The sequence below is a fragment of the Trachinotus anak genome, unplaced genomic scaffold, assembly GCF_046630095.1.
Source record: "Trachinotus anak isolate AG129_WGS33_773 ecotype Australia unplaced genomic scaffold, CSIRO_AGI_Tana_v1 ptg000034l, whole genome shotgun sequence".
NCBI classification, from domain to species: domain Eukaryota; kingdom Metazoa; phylum Chordata; class Actinopteri; order Carangiformes; family Carangidae; genus Trachinotus; species Trachinotus anak.
The window spans coordinates 5,488,309-5,513,253 of record NW_027273885.1 but is presented as its reverse complement, the minus strand read 5'-3'; the positions used below and the strand labels follow the sequence as shown (position 1 = coordinate 5,513,253).

Here is a 24,945-nt window from a genome sequence, read left to right as displayed (position 1 = left end):
CAGTAATACAAAGTGGAATGAAGTTATTGAATATTTGCAAGGTGTACACACATTATACATTTCTAAATGTCTTAGAAATAGTCTAGAAGCCTTACAGACTAACATAATATTTATTAATATACTGCCAAAAGAGCTGAACTCTTAAGTGCTGACAAACATCTGACCCGAGACTAAACCCTGCTCGATAAAGGAGTTCAACAGTATGTCAAGTGCAGTTTATTCAAAGGTGTATCATACATTCATAAGTCATGAATTCATGTCAATGATTAATGACTTCATACATCAAGCAACAGAATAAAAAACAATCACATCCAACTGGGCAAAAATACAAAAGTTGGACCTTTGACAGTGAACACATCAGGACACCACAGCTCATCGCTCTTTTTGAATTGCATCTGGATTTTTCAGTTCAAAGATGATGGCAGCAAAAAAAAAAAAAAAAAGGATGATCTTTTCAAAAATTGTGTGCAAAGGTTTGCAGAAAGTGAGGATTCAAAAGGACAATTCAGAGTTGACTGATTGGTTTCTGCTTCCCGGGAACTTTGAAACAGAAATAAACTGTTTATATTCTAAAGGTTATTTCAGTAGTGTCTGTCCACCTTTTTTCTCCATGTGTGTCACTGCCTTCAGCGGTTGTGAAAAGCAGCATTTTTTTTTGGCAGGGGAGAGGGGGCTAACATCTGTGGTGATTTTGAAAAAGGTGTGACTTCAGTTTCAATCGAGCAACTGGCTCAACTTATCGTACAGAGAAGGAAAAACATGTGTCCACTGCCTTTCATTGGCTGAAGCAGGAACTCTTCCGGCCCAGTGCCTTCTCTCAGGTCTACACCCAGGCCTGCCAGCCTGGAAAGAGTCTGCTGAGGTTTTTGGGGTCCATGGCTTGTTGGATGAGCAGGTTGACCTGCCCCCCCACACTGAGCACCGTGCCCTCCTCCACCCCCTTCAGTTTCTCCTGCAGCCGCAGCAGCACCCGCTCCGCCACCTTGTTGAAGCTCTGGCTGTCGCTGCAGGAGGAGGAGCATGAGGTGATGAGACAGAGCTTCAGGGCAGATTGAAACAGCGCCATATCTGAAATAGCTCTTACTTTGCAATTAAAGAATAAAAAACCCACTTAACAGCTTAATGTCTGCCAAAGAAGACAGCTTAATTGTGTAGTTATGCGACATGATCTGTGGGACCTGACACCAAATTCATTTTCTATTCATGTCCAGTCCTGTAGAGGAACAAAAACAGGCGCACACACACACATATATATATATATCCTCACACACAAGATCACCTGGATTTACGGTGGTTGACCAGGTCGTCTCCTCCCATAGTGGAGCTCAGCGTTGCATTGAGCTCCTGCTGCTCATCGTGCTGCAGGTAGAAGGCTTTCAGAGGGTTCATGGTCCAGTCAAACAGAGGGTCGTAAAGCAGCACCTGTTTCACACGCGGGAACCAGCACAGGAGCATATAAGCATATAGCAACATGCACAGGCAATAAGCACATGAGGTTAAGGGAAAAAAATGACATGAGAGGTGTTTGTGTCAGCATGTTTGTGTGTGTGCGAGTGTGTTTTGTCCAGTGTTCGTACCTCTACAATCGTCAGCAGAGCTTCTTGAGAGCTCCTCATCACCTCGATGGTCTTCTCACAACATCTGACCAGAGAAAACAGAAACTAATTATCCTTTACATCGTGTTTCATTAAAGTATCCTTGAAGGAATCGCAAACCAAAACATTTTAAAAACTTGTCCTGCAAGTTGATTTTCCCTCTGTGCTGACATGAATATGAAACAGTGGCTGACTGGAAGGTAGGAAATCAATCTTGCAATGTAGGGAACGGTTCGGAAAATGGTCATAAGTCATGTAAAGTATGTACTACTGCAGTTTACAAGATTAAAAAATGACAACTATGATGGAGAGAGAAACTCTCAGGTCCGGGCTTAATTTCCCATTGTTCTTGGTTATGAATAATTAATGCAATATTTTCCTCACCTCCTGAAAACTCCCTCCACTCCAGTGATTCCCATTCCATCCACAATGTCTCTGGAGAGCCTGAAGGGCACAGTCTCCGGCGTGGGGAGGATCTTCCCCTGCTCAAAGGCCACACCTGAAGGTTCAAAGCATGCAAAGGTCACAGAGGCAGGGATGTGTTAGGTTAGGTACATGTTATATGATGTTCTGTCATGTATTGATTTCCTTTGACTTTCTCTGAAGCTTTAAAGAGGTGGATTTTATAGCAAAAATCAATATATGATTTCTATGACCATTAACAATGAAATTCATAGACATTCAGCCACTGTTTACACACACTCACCTTTTCTGAACTGAGGAGAGAATTTTTCTGTGTTTATATGAATTTAACTAATGGGAATAAAGCAAACCTAAATCGATGTGCACCAGTTCAGCAGTCTGCTCATCAATCAGGATGTTCTGGATGTGTCTGTCGCCCAGACCTACGATGTAGCCGACTACCGGCACAAAAGAAGAAGAGTTGGTGAATATTTCAGTGTCTGGAGTTTCTACAGAGAAAGTCAGTTCATCCACGTTGTCAAGCCACCGGCATAAATGATTTGTTTTAAAAAGATTTTAAAATCTTGACCAGTTTTCCTGCTGGCCTGAAGTTTGTGAGTCAGCCACTTTCTTTAAAAGTATTTATTTCTAGACAAAAGACAAAAGTGTCAGGCCTCACTGCTCAACAAACAACCTTCTTGATTTCACTTCAACCCACACATACCAAAAACACGACTCTGAGACACAATGATGTAAATTTGTGTGTGTCATATTTATAGTACATGACCTGGGGTGAGCGCAGTTTACCTATAGAGGAGGTGGCTACGCTGCGGGTGTAAGCCAGCCGCTTCTCCATCCACACCGCTGGATCCAGGAACCGTTCCATGCAGAAATACCTGAACACCGGCCTGAAGTTCTTACACACCTCAGTGTAAGCCTCGAGCTTCTCATCAAACGCAAGTCTCTGAGCCTCCTACGACGACATGACAGAGGGTTAACACAGCAGGTTTTCAGTTTTGCTTTCAGTGCAGTTTTAACTTCACAGTTTCCTTGTCGCTGATGGAGCTGCAGTTGCACAGACCCCTCTGGATTACTACAAACTGAATATGGGCTGAATATGCCTGAGCATTACCATCATCTTCTTGCGGCAGGACAAGTTGGTCCAGTCCTGGGGTCGGAAGCGTTTGTGGGCTCCTTTATTGGGATCCACCAGAAACTCCCCGATGGGAACAGTGCCTGAGCACCACTCTAACACTCCGCTTCGCTGCGAGAACGGCACCACCTAAGAATGAAGTGCGAGTGCGATTTCGTATTAACATTGTGATTTAGTAACACTATTGTTTTGAATGGAAAATGAAGCTTTAGAGTTGAGTAAAGAATGTGTGCGACCTTGTATCGTCTGATGTTGAGCTTCCTCTTGCGAGTGTCTGTGTTGCGCTGCAGCAGCATGGAGCACATGCCGAAGACCTGCTGCATCACCGCGTCCTGCCGCAGGTCGTCCTGACCCTGTTCACACCGAGAGGGCAAAGGTCACTGGAGAACATACTGTATAGTGTACCACAGCACTCAATCTCATTTTGAGCCTCGATTGAATTCTGTATTTTACAAATTCTAATTGTTTTTTCAGACATTTGATTTTTTTTTTACCAAAACTAAAATAATTAAATACAAGGAAATCTTCATATTTACATTTATTTTGATACAAAGCATTTCCACCAATATTCCTGGGCTGTAAAATATCATTGACACATTTTCATGATTGAGCATCTGCAAGACAGCCCAGCAAGTGTACATACAAATATAATTGAGTCTATTAACTCTCTTTCTTCTTAATTTATTTTCGTGCTTTTCACATAGTTAATGCATCCAGCAAAAGTTTAAAAAAAACAAACAAAAGAAACAGAAAAAGTGCATTTTCACCATGACTCTCCTAAGTGTCTAAGTGGTGAATTATTAGCCTTTAATCCCCTGAAGAATGTCCTCATTACAAAGATGTGACAGCGTGTTTGTAAATCCAACGCACTCTGTATTTGTCCTGGTACAAAAACAGGATTAATTATTACCAACAGCCAAAGTGAAATGGAAAAGAACTGTTGCTCAAAGTGAGCGGGTTCCTCTCAGGGCTGGTCAGACCTTAATCACACATGAAAGCAGCTTTAGCTTCAAAGAGAGGTGGTTTGTTTAATCAAGAACGCACACATAAATACGCTATAAGACATGTCTTTATACACGTTTAACACACACACACACACACACACACACACACACACACACACACACACACACACTTGCCTTGACCAGTTGTCTCCGGCTCTTGCCGTCTGAGCCAACACAGTCGATGATCTTGGGCAGGTTAACTCCTCCGGCCAGGTGATACTGAGGCATGAAGGACCTCACAGTCACCAGGTTGTCATAGCGACCAGTTGGGTCAACCTATTTACACAATGAAACAATTCTTGTTATCATACAACACCACTTGTTATTGTTATTGTTCAGTGTTAAATACTTTAGCGTATAGTCCAGAGGAGGTTTGTCTGTCAAACAGCAACTATTGATCATTGATTATAACTCATCAAAAAATGGGTTCTTTCTGGATTCATTGATTGGATTTATCTGTATTTATGTGATTTAATGAAAACAATGCTCAAGAAAGAAGCTTGGGCTAACTTGAGCTTTCTGGAACTTTCTGGAACTTTCTGGAACTCGATTGTTAGCGATACTGAAAGTCTTTTTTCACCTTGATCTCCATTGTGGGGATGACAACCTCATCCAGGTCTTTGATCTGCATGATGGGCTGATCAGCAGGGATGGGAATAGCCTCTATTATGAAACAAGGACACAAAGATGGTTTTACATCAGTTTTCACATCAGTATTTCTTTGTCCAAAATGTTCATGAAAGTTCACTGTACATGACACATTGTGCTGTGACTCCTTACTCTTCTCAGTCTTGTGCCTGCTGGCGTCCATATAAGCCAGAGTGATGTAGGCGTCACACAGACGCTCGATCCCTCGGATCATCTCGCCTCTCTTTTCCCTAATCGCACTAATGATCTTCCGGGCCACATCTGAACGCTCCTGCATGAGAAACACGTGGCTTGTAAAAACAGACCTGGTGGTGTTTGAAGAGCTCTACAGAGAAGTCATCTGGAAAGGAGGCTGAAGGATGAGGGGGCATTTTATTTTCTACTTCAAACCTACCAAGATTGACATACGGAGAGCTTTAAACTGCGTCTTTAGTGAGGGAACATTTTTTTAACAGGATCCAGAGACAAAATATCATTTAAAAACAGACTTTGCAGTTGCAGCTTATTAACTGTGCAGTAATCACACTGGGTAAATGTCTGTTTTAGACAGTGACAATATTTGCAATTAATAAATACAGAAAAAAAACTGTTTACAAATAACATAGCTATGTTCTCTCTAATGCAACTAACTGATAGTCAAGTAGTTGTGGAAAACAGCTCTTTTGTACTAAAATATTGTGATATTTGACTCTCATATTTTTCTTGGTATATGAATATGTGTGATGTTCAAGCTACACACGAAACAGAAAATCATGTACTAATATGAAATCAATGATAAGTATGTAAATATTCCCACCAGGTCAAAGGGTGACGGCTGCCTCGGAGCGCTCTTAGACAGCCGGGTCCTGCAGAAGTTCTCGTCTTTGTTGGCATTCACCAGGGCGAAGATGATGAAGAGTGTGTGGTGAGGGTGCTCCAGAGACGCTTGGCAGATCAGCTACGAGGGGAGGAAATGAAGCAGAGATTGTAGTGTTTCTATATGCTGTACTTTCATCCATTATCTGCCAAGCATCTATCTTGTATTTGCTACAAAGTCAGATTTCTGAGATATGAAGTCCAATACATCACAATGGTTTGACTTCTAGTTTTGTTATTACCTCATTGAGGACATCATGGAAGCCTGTATCCTCGGCGATGCCAGTTGCCATCTTGGTCCCCATGCGTGCAGCCAGCTGATACATGAGAGGCAGAAACTTGTAGGAGGGGATCTGCCGCACCCCTTTCTGAAACACCAAATAAAAAGGAGAGCCCCTTAGAAGATTAAAGGTACTGATCTGACATTAAACCAAGTCATATTCATTCCAAATTATTAATCTAAAATGATAGCATGGACCTTCAGGTGTTTTGACTCACCATCATCATGTCATTTACAGCCTTAACATCAGCGTTCTCCAACCACAGTGAAGCCAGGCGGAACACCCAGGTGTCGTGCTCCTCACCCTGCTCCAGACACTGGATGTAATTCTCCACCGCCTTACACAGGAAGCGCTGTCTGTCTGTCTGCAGGTTGGACAGGGCCTTCTCATCTAGCTCCACCTCTCTTTGCACCTTTATTGTGTACCTGCACAGTCAGAGTGACGAGTGATGAGTAAGGAGGAAAAGAGGAGGATCAATATTTGCCCTAAATAAGTTTTAGAAAATGCGATCTAAAAGTGAAAAACTCGTGAGCAGCCATGAACCTGTTGGAGGTCACTTTACGCTCTTTCATCAGGTCCACTTCCTCTTTAGCCTTCTCCAGCAGCGCCTGCTTGTTCTCAAACTCAGAGGAGTTCATGTACTTGTCGATGCTCTGGTACTGAGCGTCAGAGAAGCGGGCCAGAGACAGGAAGGCTTCGGTCCGCTGACTCAGCAGCCTGGAGTCCTGTGATTCCCCCTTGATCACCTCCACTGCCTGAGGCCACAACACAGGAGAGACTTCTCACAGACAACAGCTTCTCTAACAGAGGGAAGTTTGAGCTGAAATAATACTGACAATGAAGTAACAGCAGAAAAAACTAAAATACAAACTCTGAGAGTTTAAACACTGAAAATGTAAAAACAGAGGACTTGAACAGCCAGATGTAATTCAGCAAAAGCAGAAACATCAAGGAACACCACTATAAGACAGTATGATCTCATTTGGTAACTTGGGTGGGGATGTGCAGAGGCGCACAAACACACACACACACACACACACACACACACACACACACACACATACATACATACAAGAATATAACATGAATAATTTAAATTTGTCCATATAAATCTGCTGTAGCCCCAGGATTGTAAAATAAAACTGTAAACTTGCAGAAGTTATAGTTACTATTTTGTCTTTGGGCTGTCTCCTGATCTATCTGGACATGTATAAATCATTAATGTGTTTATGTGAGACACCGCCTGGCTGATGGACAATAACTCTTTCTTTTCTCTGAGGGAGGCCTGCTATATAGGAAGGAATAGGTGTGTATATCAGGGTGTTTCATCAAGTAGCATTTATTAGACTTTTTAGATTCCTGTTGGAATGAAACAGGTTCTTATAGCAGATTATTTAATCATTCATATAAACATAAACTGTAGCTGACATTTTCTTAAATCTGTGCAGCTATATTTGAGATATTTGCTCCACTTTTCAATTGTTGACACATCCATGTGTATGAAACGGGTCATATATCCACTGGAATAAGACTTTTAATAAAGCTGTCCTACCCAGATTATCAGGATATAATAAATGTCCTCTCACCCTCTCCAGGTACTTCTCCAGTATGACTGCAGGACTTTCCAGGCAGGTCTCAGCCAGCCAATTACCACACAGCCTGAGGCACTCAGTGTAGACTGGAGCCAGAGCAGGATTCAAATCCACCTGATCAACATATCACAAAGCAAAAGGAGTAGTTCAGCAGGGCACCTTAAGTTTCAGTGGATAACATTATAACATATAAGGTCGTTCTATGACTAAATTAATTGAAATACAAAATGTCCATGTATTTGTTGTTTGATTTGAATCTGTGTGTTTGTGTGTTTTTGTCTGACCTTTTTCTCCAGGTTGTTTATCATCTGTCTCAGCAGGCCTAGAGCCAGACCCTGCTCTCCCTTTGCCCAGAACACCTGGGCCTCCTCCAGTTGCCACGACGACACAGGTGATGATGCCCACGACCCTCCGCCACCCTGCTGCTTCATCTGGAAGACTGCCCGCTCTGCTCGCTAGACAGAAATCACACTGTGAGTAGCTTGTAGTGAACCTTTTTTTTTTTTTTCTATAGGCATAAACATAGTCTTAAATCTTATCTCACACACACACACACGCACATTCACACAATCAGACACTACCTGTGTATTTCCAGCCTTGCGAGCCAGCTGGCAGAGTTCCATGAGGTGGTCGGTGACCACAGAGCTCAGGTACTGGCTGCTGTCGGGGTCTCCCACCCTGGACATCAGGGTGTGCTGGGCCACAGAGCGAACGGTCAGAATTGGCTCCACCAAAGCAAAGTCACTGTCAGCGAGCAGCTGGGAGTGCTGCCGCCAGCGGCTGCAAACGTCCCTCAGAGTCACGTCAGAAAAGGGTCTGATTTAAATAAAACACACATAAAACACAACATTAACCAGGTCTCATAAACCCCGTAGAGCCATTCTTGTGTCACTGACTGTGCTGCTGTCATCACCTAGAGAAGAGCTGCTTCACACTCTCCAGCTCCCTGATGCTCTGCAGGTTCCTGAGAGCCGGGTACAGGGAAGACACGGCCTCCAGGCTGCCTCTGCATAGCTCCTCCACCTCTGCACCCCTGTGGAAGCACACAAGCACGTAGATGGATGAATGATTCTGCCAGTGGAGAAATCTTTAATTCCATGAGTGTCTAAATGTCTGTCATACCTGGCCAGTTTCAGCGTTTCATCAAATATGGAGAACTCTTTGTCCCTCAGCGCTTGCAGGGAACAAAACACTGATTCATGGAAGCCTGGGGTGGATTTGTCACTTCTGACACAGCAATAAATATATGAAGAAAAATATATAGTGAGTGAGGAATTGTCTCCTTCTCCCTTATAGGTAACAGTTGTGATTTGTGTAGCAGGCACTGCCCTCACAGCTGTGTGGCTGTCTGCCCCCCTCCCCTCACCTCGCTGACAGCTCACAGTCCCACTGGGTGTTCCTCCAAGCCGCCTGGAAACGGAGCTCTCTCAGCTCAGCCCCCCACTCCACCCCTTCACTCTCCAGACCCCTCATGTAGGTGGCGAGGATGCTGCTCAGACCAAAGTTCTGCAGGCCCTGAGAGAGAATTTATACATCAATATTAAAGCATTAATCTATTTGACATTTGTTAGTTTGTATTTATATCTAACATCAGAATCAGAATCAGTTTTATTGCTGAGTAGGTTTTCACATTCAAGGAATTTGTTCTGGTGTTTGGTGCAAAACAGTAACATAGGAAAAAGGCAAAGAGTATAAATAAGAGTGAGGACAAGACACTTGAAGATAAATAGAAGAATAAAATTAAAAGTAAAATATTAACAATAAATATGTGAGGAATGTAATACTAATACTAGAAAAAGTATAGAATATACACATAAGATATGAACATTGCAAACAGGGCAAATCGACAGCATCTCATTCAAACGGACAGGCTGCTCTTCATCCTCGTGCCTCCACTTTCCTGCTTATTCAGATGAGACAGGCGTATTTCTTGCTTAATGCATCTTTCTGTTATCTTACCACCACGATTCCCACTTGTCGCGTGGCCTCAGGCAGAGCAGAGTGAAGGTCGTATGAGGTCAGGGCCTTCCCCCACATAGCCTCATGCTCATAGGTTCGAATCCTGTGATTTGTTAATCAAAAGAAAGTGTCTGTGTTTTTGGGTGCACAACATGTAACTGGCTATGCTGTGAAAACAACAACAATGACCAGAGTCTGCTTTCTAACTAGCACGACATCAAGCTGCAGGTCTGACTATCAACTTATTACCTGGTCAGTGGACTGGTCATCGTCTCCCCGCCACAGCCATACAGACTATCAGGTTCTCCGATGCTTCGATACACCTCAATAAGAAGCTCCTGCAAACATGTTACAAACAGGAACAAATGAGTGGAAGTAACTGTTTGTATTATACATGCATTGGACTGCATAATATCTTATCGTTGTTTATGTTGCTGCAGGTTTAGCTTTGGTGAATCACATTTGTCCCTCTGCACTGGACACACTGGAGAGCCAAACAATCAAATTGCTGCTTTTCAAGTGGAAATTTGAATTAGAAACTGCTTTCTGTTGTTAATAGAAAAAACCAAATGATTTATGCAGAAATCTATCTGGCATGAAGAACTAACCTGCAGACTGATGTTGGTGTCTTCCATACTTTTCTCTGTCAGGCTGAAGATGGTGAAGTTCTGGCTGTGCTCCTCAAAACTGAGCTTATATGTTGCTCTGGACTTGGTTCTGCAGATTTAGTAAATACATGGATCAAAAAATAAAATAAAAAGAAGATTTTGGAAAAAACAAAATGAAAGAAAAATTAAAAGTAAGACTTAGCTCTTGAGAAGCTTTGTATTTTATTGCGATTATTACTCAATTGATACTTTAATCTAACACATAACTGGACAATTAAAATCCAGTGTCCTCCGGGTTTAACTCCTTGCATACCTGCGACTCTCCTCCATGTTGGCTTTGATCTTATCGACGTAGATCTCTGTGTACAGCAGAGCAGTGAAGTGTGCTGCACAGGACTGAGCAGCTTTGGCCACCTCCAGGTAGTTCAGCTCCAGCCAGAAGTTTGAGCTACACACCGTGCTGCAGGACTTACTGGAAGAAGGACGCGCAGCTTATTTCAAAGAGACTACACACACAGCAAATCACTTCACAATCATCTACAGTGGTATAAACACAGATAACAAATTACATGGCATTTAAACCCACTTTAGGAAAATCACAAAAAAGGCCAAGAGACAAAATGCAGAGTCCTAAATCATTTACTTTTATCTGAGAATATGCTTAATTACAGTAACATTACAAACCCATTAGACTTCAGTGGTCTCTGCTGGTGTCTCAAATAGTCAATAACTGCCAGCATGGTACGCAGAGAGGTCTTGTCATACAAGCCCTGGCTGGCTGTGTCAGACTCTGTGAAGAATAATAAATGTTTCTCACCAACGGAAAACAAACCAAAAAAAAAAAGACATATACTTGTAAACATAGTGATAGTTAAAATTCAACACCTTAAGAACTGAGAAATAATTCACAATATGATTTTTATTAAGAGTATTTTATTTATAGATAATAATCAAGAATAAATAACCAGTGAATCAGAGCTGTTAATAAAGGAAAATTGATGCAGGAATAACCATAGTGAATGTTCTTATTACAAATGAATGAAGAGCCTAAAAAATCCTGATAAACATTCGAGTGAATGATAAATGTCATACGTCATAAATTATGAGGCTGAGTCACTGCACGTGGAGATAAAACAACTCAGGGGATAAAATGCAAAAGGGATTGTTTACAACCACCGAGCATTCTGGGAATACAGCCATATCATTAAAATCCTGCACTGCTGGATGATGGTGAGTCACATATATTCTGTGTGTAAATGTTTAAATGTGTGTTCAATGTGTCATTTAGTCACTGCTTCGACAGTGACCTCATGACCAAAAAAATCTTCCCTGTTTTCCAGCAGAGTGCATGTCATGATAAGCTCCACCCCCGTGAAACTGAGCAGGAATAAGCAGCTGAAGAGGAGACAACTTTATTATTGTTATCATAAGTTCATTGGAGTCACAGCCTCAAACTTACCAGAGTCAGAGTTGAGAGGTGTGGCAGATCGACTGGAGGCGTGAGCACTTCTGGAACAGAAACTGAAGAAGTCCTGGATGTGGGATGAGAGCAGCTCCCTCCACGAACCATCAGAGTCATCCAGGAGGATGGAGTGGATGATGAGGGGCAGCAACCTCTGACAGCAGTCCACCTTCACCTGGAGACAGACGGAGGTAATAATCAATCAATCATACTTTATTTGTATAACCCTAAAAGAAAATTCTGTGAAAAGAAGATTAAATACATTGCAATAAGACAAAATTAATAATAAAAGTAATTAAAGATAAAAAATAATTAATAAATAAATAATATTCCCTAAAATAGACTAAGATCTAGTTAAAAGCCAAATTAAAAAGGTAAGTCTTAAGTTTGCTTTTAAAAGTATCAACAGGTAACAAGGTGCAGTTAGATCTGGATTAGAAGATGGATTCAAAGAGAACTGGCCGACCTGCAGTCTGTGATGCAGCAAAAAGCAAACACGATCTAAGATGTAGATAAACATGGATCCACATTCATCCCTCCCATTCTGCCCACGTCGTTACTGGAGTGGCTGATATAAGAAGTCCAGTTATGAAGGGTAAGAGCTCTTTAAGTAACTTCCATGTTCTCACCAGACACAGTGGCCGCGACAGCAGCAGAGCCTCACTCTTCACTGCTCCGCTGTCCAGCAGGGCGGTGCACAGAGCCTTCAGCCAGGCCTTGTGGCCGCCCGCCTGAGGAATCCAAAACTCCTGACTCTCCAGCTTCTCCCTGGCCTCCAAACTCTCCTCAGCATTCCCTGCAGCCACCTAATAAAAGTCAGACTCATACATTAACAAACATGCATTTGTGTTCACTTTTTCAGTTCTTTATCTGTTGTTATAGGGTATATACACACACAGCAGACAGGACACAAACACATCACCAACACACCTTGCTCTTGGCCTTTCTGAAGGGATTAAGGTAGGCCAGCATGGGGTCTCTGTTGTCTTTGTGTTGCTCCCAGAAGTCGACCCCAGACTGAGTGGCGAGGATGCTCTTCACACACTGAGCTGCTGCCCGCCTCACCTCAATACTGACACACAATCACAGCGCAGAGCCCAGTCAGTGTCAGCACAAACCACTGGTCATGTACAAACAAACCTTTGGATTCACCGTACCGCTGATGAGTGAGTGCATCGTTCATGCAGTTGAGAATGATGTAAAGACACTGCGACTCCGTGGAGGTGAAGAGAGACACGGCCTTCTCATAGAGGGGGTCTCTGCCATGGAGCAGGGCGATGGTGGAGAAATCTACTGGACCCAGTTCCCCGAGACAGCTCCCTGCTGCCTCTGCAGGAAAAGATTTGCATTTGTAATTGTAAAACTGTCCAGACATGAACAACCAACACCACAGCACACTGTTCCTTATTTGATTTAATACCTAGTATGTCGGCTCCCCCGGGGTGGTTGGCTGCTAGCTTTGAGAGCTGCAGCAGACTGAGAACCAGCTTCACCAGCACACTGTCACTGGGGTCAGCTACAAGGGCGACAAAGACAGACAGGATTTCAAAGAAGCTCATTAAACACTTCACATGCCGGATATTTTTATCCAAAATCCATTTTTTTCCCTCATCCGGCATCATACCCTGGCACTCTTTAAGCAGCTCTCTGATCTGTGCCTTGTTGTCATGCAGCTGTCTGGTCAGCTCCTTCAGTCCCTCCAGTCTGGTCAGAGGTAAGGAGGCACAGGACGTCACTGACAGGAAGTGGGCTATCTCCTAGAAGTAGATCAGCGATGAAATGTGAGATTGTTAATTTTCATTGATAACCACAACATTTCCGCTCCTCGAAACACTGAGGAATCAGAGTGACACGTGCATCCAAAGAAAACGACTCAGATACATGATATTGATACATGGATATTAGTAAAACCTCTTCTTCATGTCACATAATTATTTATGTCCATCACCATAAATACGTTGGCAACACATGACATCAAAGATGAGGTGTTATTAACTGCAGTGTGTGAGGCATTATCCTGAGTGTGTTCATTTCAATTTACTTAAAGGATCTTTACTTTGAAATTCATGTACTCAGGCACTCACATCATAGGATAATATACTAATAATACTACTAATAATAAACTTTATTTATAGAGCACTTTTGATACAAGAGATGTAGCTCAAAGTGCTTTACAATAAGAAATTGAATGGTACAATAAAATACGGGTGAATAAAAGGACAATCAAATTAGACAATTAAAAGTCTGGCAGTGGAAGATCTAACAGCTTGTGAAGGATTTTAAAACGACAGAGAATCTGCGATGTAAGCTGCTCCCAAACCATTAAGAGCTTTAAAAACAAGTAAAAAAAACTTTTAAATCTATTCTAAAAGATACTGAGAGCCAATATCTTAATACTCAACAGTGGTGACACGTGTTATGTGTGTTGTGCATGACTGTGAGTGCGCCATCAGTTACCTGTCGCAGTGTAAAGGTCCCGGTGTTATATTTGAGCCTGTGTTGTACAGACCGCAGTTCTCTGAATGCAGGGAGGTCGGGAAAAGGCTCCAACCTGCTGATGGCTCCTTTTAACTTCTGCTGATTCTCTATCACAAGAAACTGCAACAGACTGAGAACCTGGAGGGCCAGAGAGAAGTGAAGATGAGACAGTGTGGCTCATAAATGCTAAACAGGAGGCAGCAGTTTCTCAGACACAAAAATACAAAAAATGTCTTTTCAATGACAAATAAGAAGGAAAATCCTCTTAAGTGGGGACATGGGAAGGAAGCAATCAGTCCATTCCTGTTGATGTGTACAAAAGCCCCAAATTCTGTGATATTTTTTAAGATTAAAGTAGATTTTTTGCACATTTCTGCAGACAGTAAAAACTAAAAGACCCTAAAATGATCACAAATTAAGAAAAATGTTCATCCATAAATCCATCATGTGTCCTCTAGTGGCAATTTTGGGAAATGTATGTTTAAATGCATAAATAATTTTGCTGCATTTGCCTCTAATTTCCATAGATGATGCATGATAAATATTTCAACGCACCACATGATGCATTAAATCTGTAAGCTTGAATGAACTCTTGAATTAACTGCGTGCCACTGACCTGCTGTGAGATAACAGGCTGGCTGGTCATCTGAGCCGTCAGGGTCCCAACGATGACCTGTAGGTGGAAGTCAAGAGCGTCGTCACAGAACTGCAGCGCTGCCCGGCACACAGAGGCCAAGAGGTCGCAGCACAGAGAGAGGCTTCGAGTAGAGACCTCATCGCACTGAACTGATCTGTGGACGGGAGGAACACAAACGGATTAAAGTTTGTTGAGGGAGATAATGATAGTGTGATAAAATACTGTGTGTGAATATTATTTCACCTGTGTGTGTGAACTAACCTGCTGTTGATGTGGTGTATGAGTGTGTAGATGATGTCTCTGAGGACGAAGGCCCAGGCTCCTCCCAGACCGTCCTTCACCTCTCTGAGCAGCAGGTTGACAAACAGGTGATACACGAGGAGGATACGATGACGTTCGTAGCCGTTGGTCGTCTCGGCTGCTCGTCCACACACCGCCAGCAGGATCCTTTGGATAGAGATCTACAGTGCAAAAATAGATGACAGTTATAACACTGTTATATACAACAAAAAAACTGTTGAAAACAGCAAAGAAAGAGGATTAACGACAAGACAAGTTAAATGAATGAGGCACCTCACCGGAGTTTTTGACAGAATGGCCACCAGTGACTTGTGGTTGGCACTGTGGCATTTGCTGAGGTAGTCCAGTGTAGCTTTGATGACGTAGGAGCTGAAGTATGGTGGGTTTGGCGCAGGGTCCAGCTCCCTGAGGGCCGTTAAAACATTTATTTACTCACATTTTCCTCCATTTTTTTTAACAGACAGAAAAAACTACCTTTAATAACAGTTGTCGTCATTGCAATGATAAATTGATTTTTTTTTAAATGTATGAAAATAACTATGGAAAATCTTAACTAAAATTACCCTATAAACCGTTTCAGGTCTCCTCTGTCTCCTTCAGCTCCACCTCCTTCATACAAAGTCATCAGCAGCTCCACCACGATGTCTGCCAGGTTAGTGTGGATCAGGCTGTCAATTTGCTGCCGACACAAACATGAGTAGAGTCAAAAAAATTTTCAGTTACTGTATCTTTGCTCATATGTGGTGCACTCAGCTGTGCTTGTGATCCTGTGTAACCGTCCTGAAGATGTGAGAGATAAATGTGCAAAAATCCCACAACAACTGTTAGTGTGATTGAGACTGGTGTCTTGTATGTCCACAATTAGTCCTGGAAATTACTTATTATGTGAGTGGCTACATCTCCTTGTCCCTTTTTTTTTCCTGTTTTCAAAATCATTTTTGTTGCTGAATTTGTCCTGATGATGTCAAATTAGAAAAGCTTCCTGAAATGAGAAGTCTAACCCCAGATGTCCAGTAGACTTGGGCTGGTGTTATAACAGCCGCGTTTACCTGTTTGCCCAGACAGTCGGCATCTTTGAGCAGGTCGTACACTCTGTGGGCCTTCTCCCTCTGCTGTGCAACCTGTGAGTCCTGGCCGGACAGAGCAAAGTACGGAAGGATGTTGACCATGATCTTGGGGAAGCAGTCGGCCAACAGCTCTTTCCAGTCCTTCTCCAGATACCTGCCGATAGACTTCACCTGCTCAAAGTCGTCCAGGAAAACCAGGTGCGGGATCAATACCTGATAAGAAGAGCTACAAGAACACAGGAGACAACAGGGATGTTAAAACCAGGTGCTTATGCATCATTAACTTTTTGTTGACCATGGCTTCGACTACAATGTCAGTAGTCTGAAATTATATAGCATAGTATGGGAAACAGGCAGAAAATATTTGTTTGTTTTGTGGAAAAATGCATAACGCTGACAGGAGAGCAGCTATAAAATAACACCACAGATTGGAGCCGTGAAATCAGATGAAAGGAAAGGACAAGTTTATTTCCTCACTTGTAGAAATCTTTGACTGCGTCATGGTCTAGGAGGGTGTAGGGGAAAGAGCCAAGGGTGTAACGATCGTCAGATTGTCTCTGTGCGAGCCACTCTGCCACCAAGTAGTGCAAGTGAGAAGTGACAAATGTTTTTACACTCCTGTATCCCAGCGCTCTGGATACTCGGCACAACATCTGTTGAGAAATGAAGGACAAAAACAGTTCATCTCTCCGGTCTTTCTTTAGATTTTTGTTTGACAGGAAAAAAGGGAAACCTACTGATATGATATTAGGTTACACACTGGCATATTATAAATGTACATAATTACCTTTTTAATGAGCTGTTCTTCGATATTGTTCTCCTTATAGGACTGGAAGAGGGCAAACAGAGACTGTTTTTCACACACTGGGCTACAACACAGCACCACAGACAAACTCTTCAGCAGGGTGGCCTTGCGGTTGAACGCCTCATCGTGCTGGTCCTCTGAAGAGCAGCTCCTCTGTTTGTGATCACACAGAAAACATCAGGGAAGTCAAACAGAGGCTGAAAATGAACAAATAATAAACTTTTCCTATTTGGTGGTGAGACTGAAGGAACTCACTGGGAGCCTCATTCCCTCCTGAGCCTTCAGGTAAACATTTTCAAAAGCAGCCTGCTGGTGCTTAAGTGGCAGCATCTTCCTTTTATCAGGACACTCTGGTCTCATCTCCAGAAACAACCTGGATACAAACGAGGATAACGTCTATAATCACATCTATGATCCACATAACAAATTAAATATAGATTTCCTATCTTATTTTTTTAATCACGTTTACATTCGATATCTCAGTTGTGATAAATCAGCTCCCAGCTAAAGCATACCTCTCCACTGACATGGCTACCAGCATCCTGACTTGGTGGTGGGCATCTGCAAGGTGAGATGGAAGGATGACGGACACTGGCTGGTCCTCCTCTCTGTCAGGGCCTCTGATACTGAGGACCGCCCACTTACAACACGGGTCAGCCTGTCAGAGAGGAGAGATGTCAAAGATATGCACTAACAGAACGATAATGCAGCTGAAACATAGGAGGAATCTACAGAAAAAGAAGAAGGGAAAAATTTGTCCATACATTTTTTGTGAAGAAGCACCAGGGTAACATTTTTCACTTCACAGCCTCGGTGGTGGGTAACATGTCAAACATGATACACCTCAAAGTTTGATAAAATGTTCATTGAGTATCTGGTTTACTGAATTCATTCCGAGTGAGATGTAAAAGATGCAAATCTAACATTTCACTGTTGAGCAGAAAAAGCCTGAAACGACACTAAACGTTTTCCCTGTAACTGCAGATGAGAGAAGATTATGTGAGAGTTTACCTCCAGCAAAGCAACCAGACACTGCACCAAGGCAGCTCTCACAGCTGAAATGCATTTCCCCGTTTGGCTCAGGAAACTAAAGAAACAGAACAATGAACACAGAAGTATCAAAAACTGAATCATAAGAACTTAAGACAGATTTGATTTCTGACAGATATTCATGCAGAAACAGATTCAGATATACCTCATGTTTACAAAATCTGACACAATTGGCAAAATGCTATTTTTTATCTTGTTTGTTTATCTTGCAACAACGAGGGGAGGCACATTTCACGCTTGATCATCTCCCATCAAAGACTGAAAGACTGTGCATGTTCATGCTATGAAAATATACCACTAACCAGAATCCAGACACCACTTGTAGCAGGGATCCCTGAACGTGTCTCATCTCCTCGGGCGTGTGGTGTGTTTTCCCCAGGCTCCTGATGGAGGGTAACAAACCCAGCAGCACAGCAGCACAGATGTCTTGGTCCTGACGGTACAGGTTACAGAGGTCCCTGTAAATGCAGCAAAACAGAAACACTTAATCGCTCACACAACTGCTCTATGGCCAACAAAATATATTTGTGTAGCAGAAATGTTTCCTTACGCCAGAGGACGGAGCAGCGAATCAAACTCCTCTGGAGAGAGCGTGTCCTCAGCAGGAAGCTTCTTCAGCAGGATGAGATACTGCAAGAGAACCAGACATTAGTGTCCAGCAGCTGAAGCATCACCATGACTCTCCACGCCAGCTGCTACTCACCATGTTGAGGTGCAGGGCTTTGCTGCAGTCAATCTGCTCCAACAGCAGCAGCAGCTTGCGCTGCACCTCCTGTGGTTTGAAAAGCAGACCGTGGACGTGCTGCACAGAGCCGCACTCACATAGGAACTCCAAGATCGCGAGGAGAGCCAGGTCCTGCTGGCCCAGATGATCCTCTGCTAACAGGCTTTTTGCACCTGAGGAAGGACAGAATCACGAGTTATCTCCACAGACAGGATGATCAGCAACTTAATCTAAAACGGCTTTGGTGACCTTCATATAATGGATTTCTCTCCTTTTGCCTGTTTGCATCTCTCTGTAACTCTGTGCATAAAAAAGAAGCCACTGCTGTTTGTCTCTGACGGCCTGAAAACAGCAAAACCTGATCTTCACTACTGATGTTCTGAATTGCTTAGCAAAGGGTCTAATCTGTGTGGTAATTACGTTTCTATAAATTAATGTAGACAGCAAGAGATCCTGTCTTACCTGGCCCACAGGAAGCATCAGTGTTGTCTCCCGTCTGTCTGTGTGTCCCATTGGTGCTGCTGTGTGCCTCTTCACCATCCTCAAACAGGTCAATATCGTCCCCTTGTTGAGTCCTGGTCCCATCCCTGTCATCATCCATATGATCGTCTTCATCCACAACATTGACTCTCTTAAAGACACTGGTCAGCTGAAGAGACAGGGAAATAGAAGATTTCCATATTCTTATACTCAGGCCATAAACATCCTGAATCTCTACATACTACTGTATATCTGTCACTTACCAACAGTTTGCAGATCTCTGCCAGTTCACTAAGGAGACTGGCAGGCAGTATCTTAATGAACAGACTGGAGGAGATGGGACAATCATTATCCTGCAGAAGAAAGCAGACCAGATTTTGACTCTGAATCCTCTAATGGCTAAAATGTCCATGTTTTGACTTGAACATTGTGTTGATAACAAACTGAACCTTGTTCTTTCTGCAGGCTGACTCTGTGCAGAGCTTCATGACAGACTTCAGTGTGTGCATGGTCCCCTCCTCTGTCATCTTTACTTTCACATTAGAAACAAACCCGCTGAAATCCTGGGCCAGGGCCTAAGACAGAAACACCAACCACCAACAGCCTTAAATTTAAAGTTCGTATTTCATTTCAACTGTTATTTACATGTTATTTAACATAAATGTATGTATATGTATGTATGAATGTACACCAATATGCAGCACAGGCACAAAGCACCAGGTAAGCTGCTTAAGAACACTGTATTAGGAGTAATGACGAATGCAGATTCACATTTAGAGGAGTGTGAAGGTACCTTTGCTTTAGTGAGGAGTTGTGAGCGGTGGACGTTCTCCTCAGTCAGAACCCCAGTGGAGACGTAACCTGCCAGAACACCAGTCAGCAGGCTGAAACAGCGCACCAGACACTCTGGAGGGGTGGACTGAGACTGTGGAGAGTGGATAAGTATAAATACCAGTTTGTTTATGACTACACAGACACATCCAACACACAACCATTAATTTCCACTCACATCAGGAGAGTAGCAGTTGAGTAGGTTGTCAGCCACACAAAGCAGGGACTGCTCCAACTTGTTTCTGAGGCCGGGGACGGCAGCGAATTGGCCATCAGCTGACGACGGCTTCACTGACTCTGCGGTCCCTCGGGCCTCTGAGGGCAGCGCATTGAAGCTGAACTGCAAGTACAGCCCCTCGATCTCCTCCAGGTTGTCTTTGGCCTCAGATGATGCATGTTCTTGAAAAAAGGCACTTAAAAAAAGAAAATGTTGCAGCATTGAGTACAGACAAAGCAGAGAGAGTTGGTGCCAATGTAGCATTAATTAAAAAAATAAATATAACTGGCTCTGTATCAGTAATGATGCCAAAAAACTACTGATACAAGAATTACGCTTAAAAGGGGTGGGGCAGGGGGTTGCCTCACCTCTTTGCTCCTTCAGCACCCAGCAGAAACTTCAGGCCAGCTCTGGTGTCCTTCAAGGTCAGAGAAACCAGGATGCCCGCGATTAGATTGTAGGGAAAGTCTCTGTAAACAAGACCATGAGAAAACATCAGTTTACAGACCTTTATCCTAACAACCAACATAAAGAAAGACATTTTTAAAAAAAAAACAAAAACAGTGCATATTTCCTTTTTCTGTGTGGAAGCAGACCATCTCAGGATAGTACAGTTAAATCTGCAATTCACATGGAAAAGCAACACAGTGACAACCTGCAAATGATGGGGTGGGGTCTGGAACTTTCCTCCATCTCATCACTCTGATCACTCATCAGCAGCCAGGCTATGAGGGTCTCCTTCAGGTTTGGAGACCCAGATCCTTCTGTGATCCCTGCACAGTCCCAGCCTGAGCTCAGGATGAGACTCTTAGGGACCGGACACGTCAGCAAGGCCTGGAAGAGACAGACAGCAGCACTCCTGTGGATAGAGGGGAAAAAATAGTGACAATAATATATTTTAATGACACATTTTCAGTGTTTACAAAGGCTAAATTTAATAGTGTACGATGAGAGAAAACAGAAACCTACTGGGATATTTTGCATGCTGATCCAGAGAAAAGCTTCCAGAACTCTCTGTCCATGTTAATCAGTCCACCATGGACAATGGAGGCCAACAGGTCCAGGCTGAGGGCCTCTGTCTGGGGTGAGCTGACCCCTCGCAGTGCCAGGGCCCACACCCGACCCCATAGCCTGCCCAACTCGGCACCGTGGACCTGTGTCCTCTCTGGGTAGCGAGCCTGGCACCGGGCCACCTCCCTCAGAGAACGCAGCACATACGGCCCCCTCTCTCCTCGCCGCTGCTCTGCCAGGAGCTGGTACAACACCGACAGCAGTGGGACCAGCTCACGGCCAGGCACCATGGATGGGTACTTGGAGGTGAGCACTGCAGTGACCTGCAGCCTGAGAGGAGTAAATTGGACACAGAGTCAGAGAAACAGCAGTTTACCTTAAAATGTTCTTAACGTGTTAATGGTGTTGTGATTTTCATACCATGGTATGATATCAAAGTCACTTTGCTGAGGTTGCAGATGGTCCCGGAGGACCTCCCAACCCAGTTCGATGCGGCGTCGCTTGCTGGCTGCTCCATGGGTGGGACTCCCCATCTGCGTGGCTCTGACAGAGGCCTGGGTCACCTCCAAGATATGGTTGTCATTGTCATCACTGAAAAGCTACAACGTGCAGGAAAAACAAGAAGATTGTGCACATCATGTTGTCAAAACAGGCAATTCTCATACTTACATCAAGCAAAACTGTGATTTTTCTTTATGTGCGCTTGAGACTTGATCTCTGTTACCTGATGGCAGATGTCAGCGGTGAGCTCGATGAGATTGTCTTTTACGGCGATGTGTCTCATGCCTGTGACGTACTTCCCCCTGCTGCCTATTTGACTGATTTCTCTGACCAAAGCGTCATACAGGTTGTACAGCTGACTCCGCCACTTCGTCCAGTCATCAGCATGAGCACCTAATATATGATGGTGGGGGAACAACTGCTTATTGGTATTCAAGTACAGCCAAAGGTGTCACCACCACTACAAAACACACATTGTTTTAAAGAAACAGGAAAAATTACTCAACCCGTGTCCTGTGTCTTGGCTCCTTTGGGGTGGTGAACACAAATCTGCAGGTTGAAGAACTCCACGATCTCCTCTTTGAGAGCAGCACTGGGCCTCTTGTCCGCCCAGATGTGCAGTATAGAAGGCAGAAGCTCCTCTCCCAGGTGACACACCCTCATCCTACAGTTCATGGCAGCAGATCTCAGGAATATGTTGAGAGCTGAGACGAGGTGCTCCAAAACAGTCAAGTATTTCTCCTGCCTAACAGCAAAATAAGATTTTGTAAAAAGAAAACACACAGTGAGTAATGATATTTTTTAGTAACAACTATTTAACTACCCATAATAGAATACTATTTCAAAGTAAGACTACAGTAATGTTAGTGAATTTGCAGATCTGATCAATTTAAAAGCTTGGTTAAAGGTTTCACCTGGCATTAAGCAGTGCTTTGGAGAAGAAGCTGAACAGCGCGTTGTTAAATCCATCAGTCTGCATGCAGCAGCCCTGTACCACCATGTGGATGACTCTGCTCACCAAAACATGGTTGATGGGTTTGGATGAAGAGTTGAACAAGCCACAGTACAAGTCCAAAAGCCCTAGTGGTCACAAAAATACACAGGGGATCCAGTGTTTAACAGCATGTAACTGACTCTGTGAAACAGTATTCAAAAAAATCAGGTGGTTATAACACAATGTAATGCACTGGTAAATACTAATCCATTTTTATTCTTATCAGAAATTGAACAAGTACTCCCATTCAATTCAACAGGATGAATAATCTGATTATATCGAGAAAACAATAAGTTTAATTTCCAAGACATTTAGTCAAACAGCCCACTGACTCTGCCACTGCTGTGGAGTGATGTCACACCAGTACTTGCGGACAGAGAGGATGTCCTTTACGAGGAGACTGCTATAATCTTCTCCACAAACCGAACAGCTGTACGAACTCTCCAGCACCTCCATCACATGTCTCAGCAGCTCACTGCACTTTAGACGAGGCCCGCCTGCACAGACAGACACACAGAGACACACACTTTAACTGCAGCACCTACGTAAATCCAAACAGACCGAATGAGCCAGGTGCAGTAATGTAAGATATGATTACAACATTTGTTCAAAAACATCCCTCACTGTGCCATGACAAAAAATGTTTTAGGCTAAATTTATATTGTGAATGTGTGCACTAAACTGTAAACTACAACTGGATCTTTCCAAGACAGTGCCCTTACGTTTATTTGCATAGCGAATGAAGTATTTGATTAAACTGCACATTTCCGCCATCTTCTTCTTCCGGGTGGCCAGCGCTGTCGCTGTGACGGATTTACTTGTCTGCATGCTTTCTGTCTCCTTCTGGACATAGCGCTGCAGAAATCTGACATGGGAAAAATGTGTGTATGCAAAACAGAATAGTCATTCTCTGACAGAATGAACATAAACTGAACCAAAACGCTTCATAAAGCACACAATTAGCATGAGCACAATTTACAGGCATCTTGCACAATATGAAAAGAAAGCAGACAATTCTTGAGAAAGAACTTGAAATAAAGTGCACTATGTCAAATTCCCATTTGATGATTGGGAACAGCAAGGTTCCCAGAAGTCAGCTGGTGTTCATTGGTTGATGATGCAAAGAAGCAGAAGTGAAAGTAAACCCGCAAGACTGAAACCAACTAATCTAAATGTCTAAGTGGGCAAAGTACAAGATAATAACAGTTGCAAACTTAAGAAAAGATTGCCTCACAGAATCAAGATGTGACTTCATTTACACTAGATAACCTCACATGTATTATGTTGCACGTGTACAGATATGCAGGGGCAGGTTACCTGAAAACAGCATCCCATGTGAGTTGCTTTGAGGCTTTAGCTTTAGGTCCTGAGGTGCGATCCAACTCCTGCACAACCTCTGGAGTTCGAAGGAGCCGTCTGAAGCGTTCAGCTTCTTTCTGGAGGCGTGAAGGAGATGTAGGATTTGTACTGTGCTTCCTGGTTAAACTTGGACTGCAGTGAGGCTGAGAAAGGCTGCTGAAATATATCTCGTTTCACTGTTTATATGCATGTGTGATTACCTTCCTCTCTGTGGCTTTGTCATTCTCCAGCCCCCTGCAGCAGACCAGGAGATCATGAAGGGCCAGGCTCATTGTGCTCCACACTGGATGAGGGCACAGCTTTCATGAATGTAGAGCAGATTACTGTGCCTGTTAAGACAGGATGTTGACAAGAGAGGGTGTTGTCATTTGTCCACATTTCTGCCATTATGCCAAAACTACATTTACTTCGCGAAGGCATTAGCTCTCATCTTTACTGCGCTACTTTAGCAACACAGCATCACCACACTTGCTCAGGAACATGATTCACAAACATCCATTCAAACTCTGGATCTGGTGCTCTGTCTTTCACTGACCTCAGATGACTGCACTGGGCCTAATTGCAGTAACGGGGCTGTGACCCCTGCAGCTGCAGATGTTACCTGAGGGGCTACGGTGCTGGGGGAGCCTGCTGCTGCTGCTGCTGCACCTCCTCTGACAACTTTTCCATCTCGACGTGCGTTTACACGTTAACACACTCACGCACAAACAGGAAATTCCCGCCCCAAGAGCAGCAGCGAAGAGGCTACATCATATCCAGGCTATGGGCAGTGCTGAGTGAGTCCGGCAACCTTAGTGCCAACATTAAAACAAACTTTCTGCTCGGCTGGATGCTTTGTTATTACAGGGACAGAGTACATGTGGAAGCCATATTCCATCTATTTAATTCCTATACACTTATATAGTAACCTGCAGGCTACAGTGAAATGAGGG

At 43.4% G+C, this 24,945-nt stretch overlaps 1 protein-coding gene across 6 annotated transcripts; it reads right to left on the bottom strand.

Moving 5' to 3' along the window:
• Positions 1-200: 200 nt before the first annotated feature.
• Positions 201-24,866, bottom strand: atm (ATM serine/threonine kinase). Of its 6 annotated transcripts, none has more exons than XM_071471733.1 (63): positions 24,549-24,800; positions 24,214-24,342; positions 23,972-24,090; positions 23,377-23,519; positions 22,987-23,151; positions 22,575-22,740; positions 22,167-22,405; positions 21,884-22,053; positions 21,580-21,758; positions 21,118-21,489; positions 20,804-21,007; positions 20,517-20,618; positions 20,110-20,344; positions 19,894-20,025; positions 19,550-19,675; positions 19,364-19,453; positions 19,083-19,269; positions 18,600-18,793; positions 18,447-18,526; positions 18,199-18,354; positions 17,858-17,933; positions 17,362-17,504; positions 17,102-17,219; positions 16,829-16,999; positions 16,519-16,694; positions 16,024-16,267; positions 15,538-15,653; positions 15,253-15,379; positions 14,936-15,135; positions 14,654-14,828; positions 14,017-14,175; positions 13,184-13,316; positions 12,980-13,075; positions 12,717-12,888; positions 12,490-12,631; positions 12,189-12,365; positions 11,557-11,734; positions 10,782-10,887; positions 10,411-10,569; positions 10,098-10,206; positions 9,739-9,827; positions 9,490-9,592; positions 8,897-9,045; positions 8,653-8,757; positions 8,444-8,563; positions 8,112-8,346; positions 7,815-7,985; positions 7,525-7,644; positions 6,482-6,693; positions 6,156-6,363; positions 5,900-6,025; positions 5,599-5,739; positions 4,935-5,073; positions 4,735-4,817; positions 4,290-4,430; positions 3,387-3,503; positions 3,130-3,279; positions 2,805-2,970; positions 2,369-2,455; positions 1,980-2,094; positions 1,578-1,641; positions 1,280-1,422; positions 201-1,004 (listed from the first exon to the last, which is right to left on the bottom strand). In XM_071471733.1, exons 2-63 carry the CDS (start codon positions 24,283-24,285, stop codon positions 824-826), a joined length of 9,273 nt encoding a protein of 3,090 aa, XP_071327834.1. In that variant the 5' UTR covers positions 24,286-24,342; positions 24,549-24,800; the 3' UTR covers positions 201-823. The 6 variants fall into 6 exon arrangements, 5 of the variants coding, with proteins under 5 accessions (XP_071327834.1, XP_071327836.1, XP_071327833.1 ...); XM_071471735.1 differs by having other exon boundaries at positions 24,214-24,296; XM_071471732.1 differs by having other exon boundaries at positions 24,615-24,800.
• Positions 24,867-24,945: the final 79 nt, after the last annotated feature.

Excerpts from the sequence above, each read along its gene's own strand:
- atm (XM_071471733.1), bottom strand. The coding sequence starts at position 24,285 with ATGAGCCTGGCCCTTCATGATCTCCTGGTCTGCTGCAGGGGGCTGGAG. Across the intron at positions 5,740-5,899 it reads TCCATGATGTCCTCAATGAG|CTGATCTGCCAAGCGTCTCT; the intron begins GTAATAACAAAA and ends CTCCCCTCGTAG. Across the intron at positions 5,074-5,598 it reads AGCCGTCACCCTTTGACCTG|GAGCGTTCAGATGTGGCCCG; the intron begins GTGGGAATATTT and ends TTTCTCATGCAG.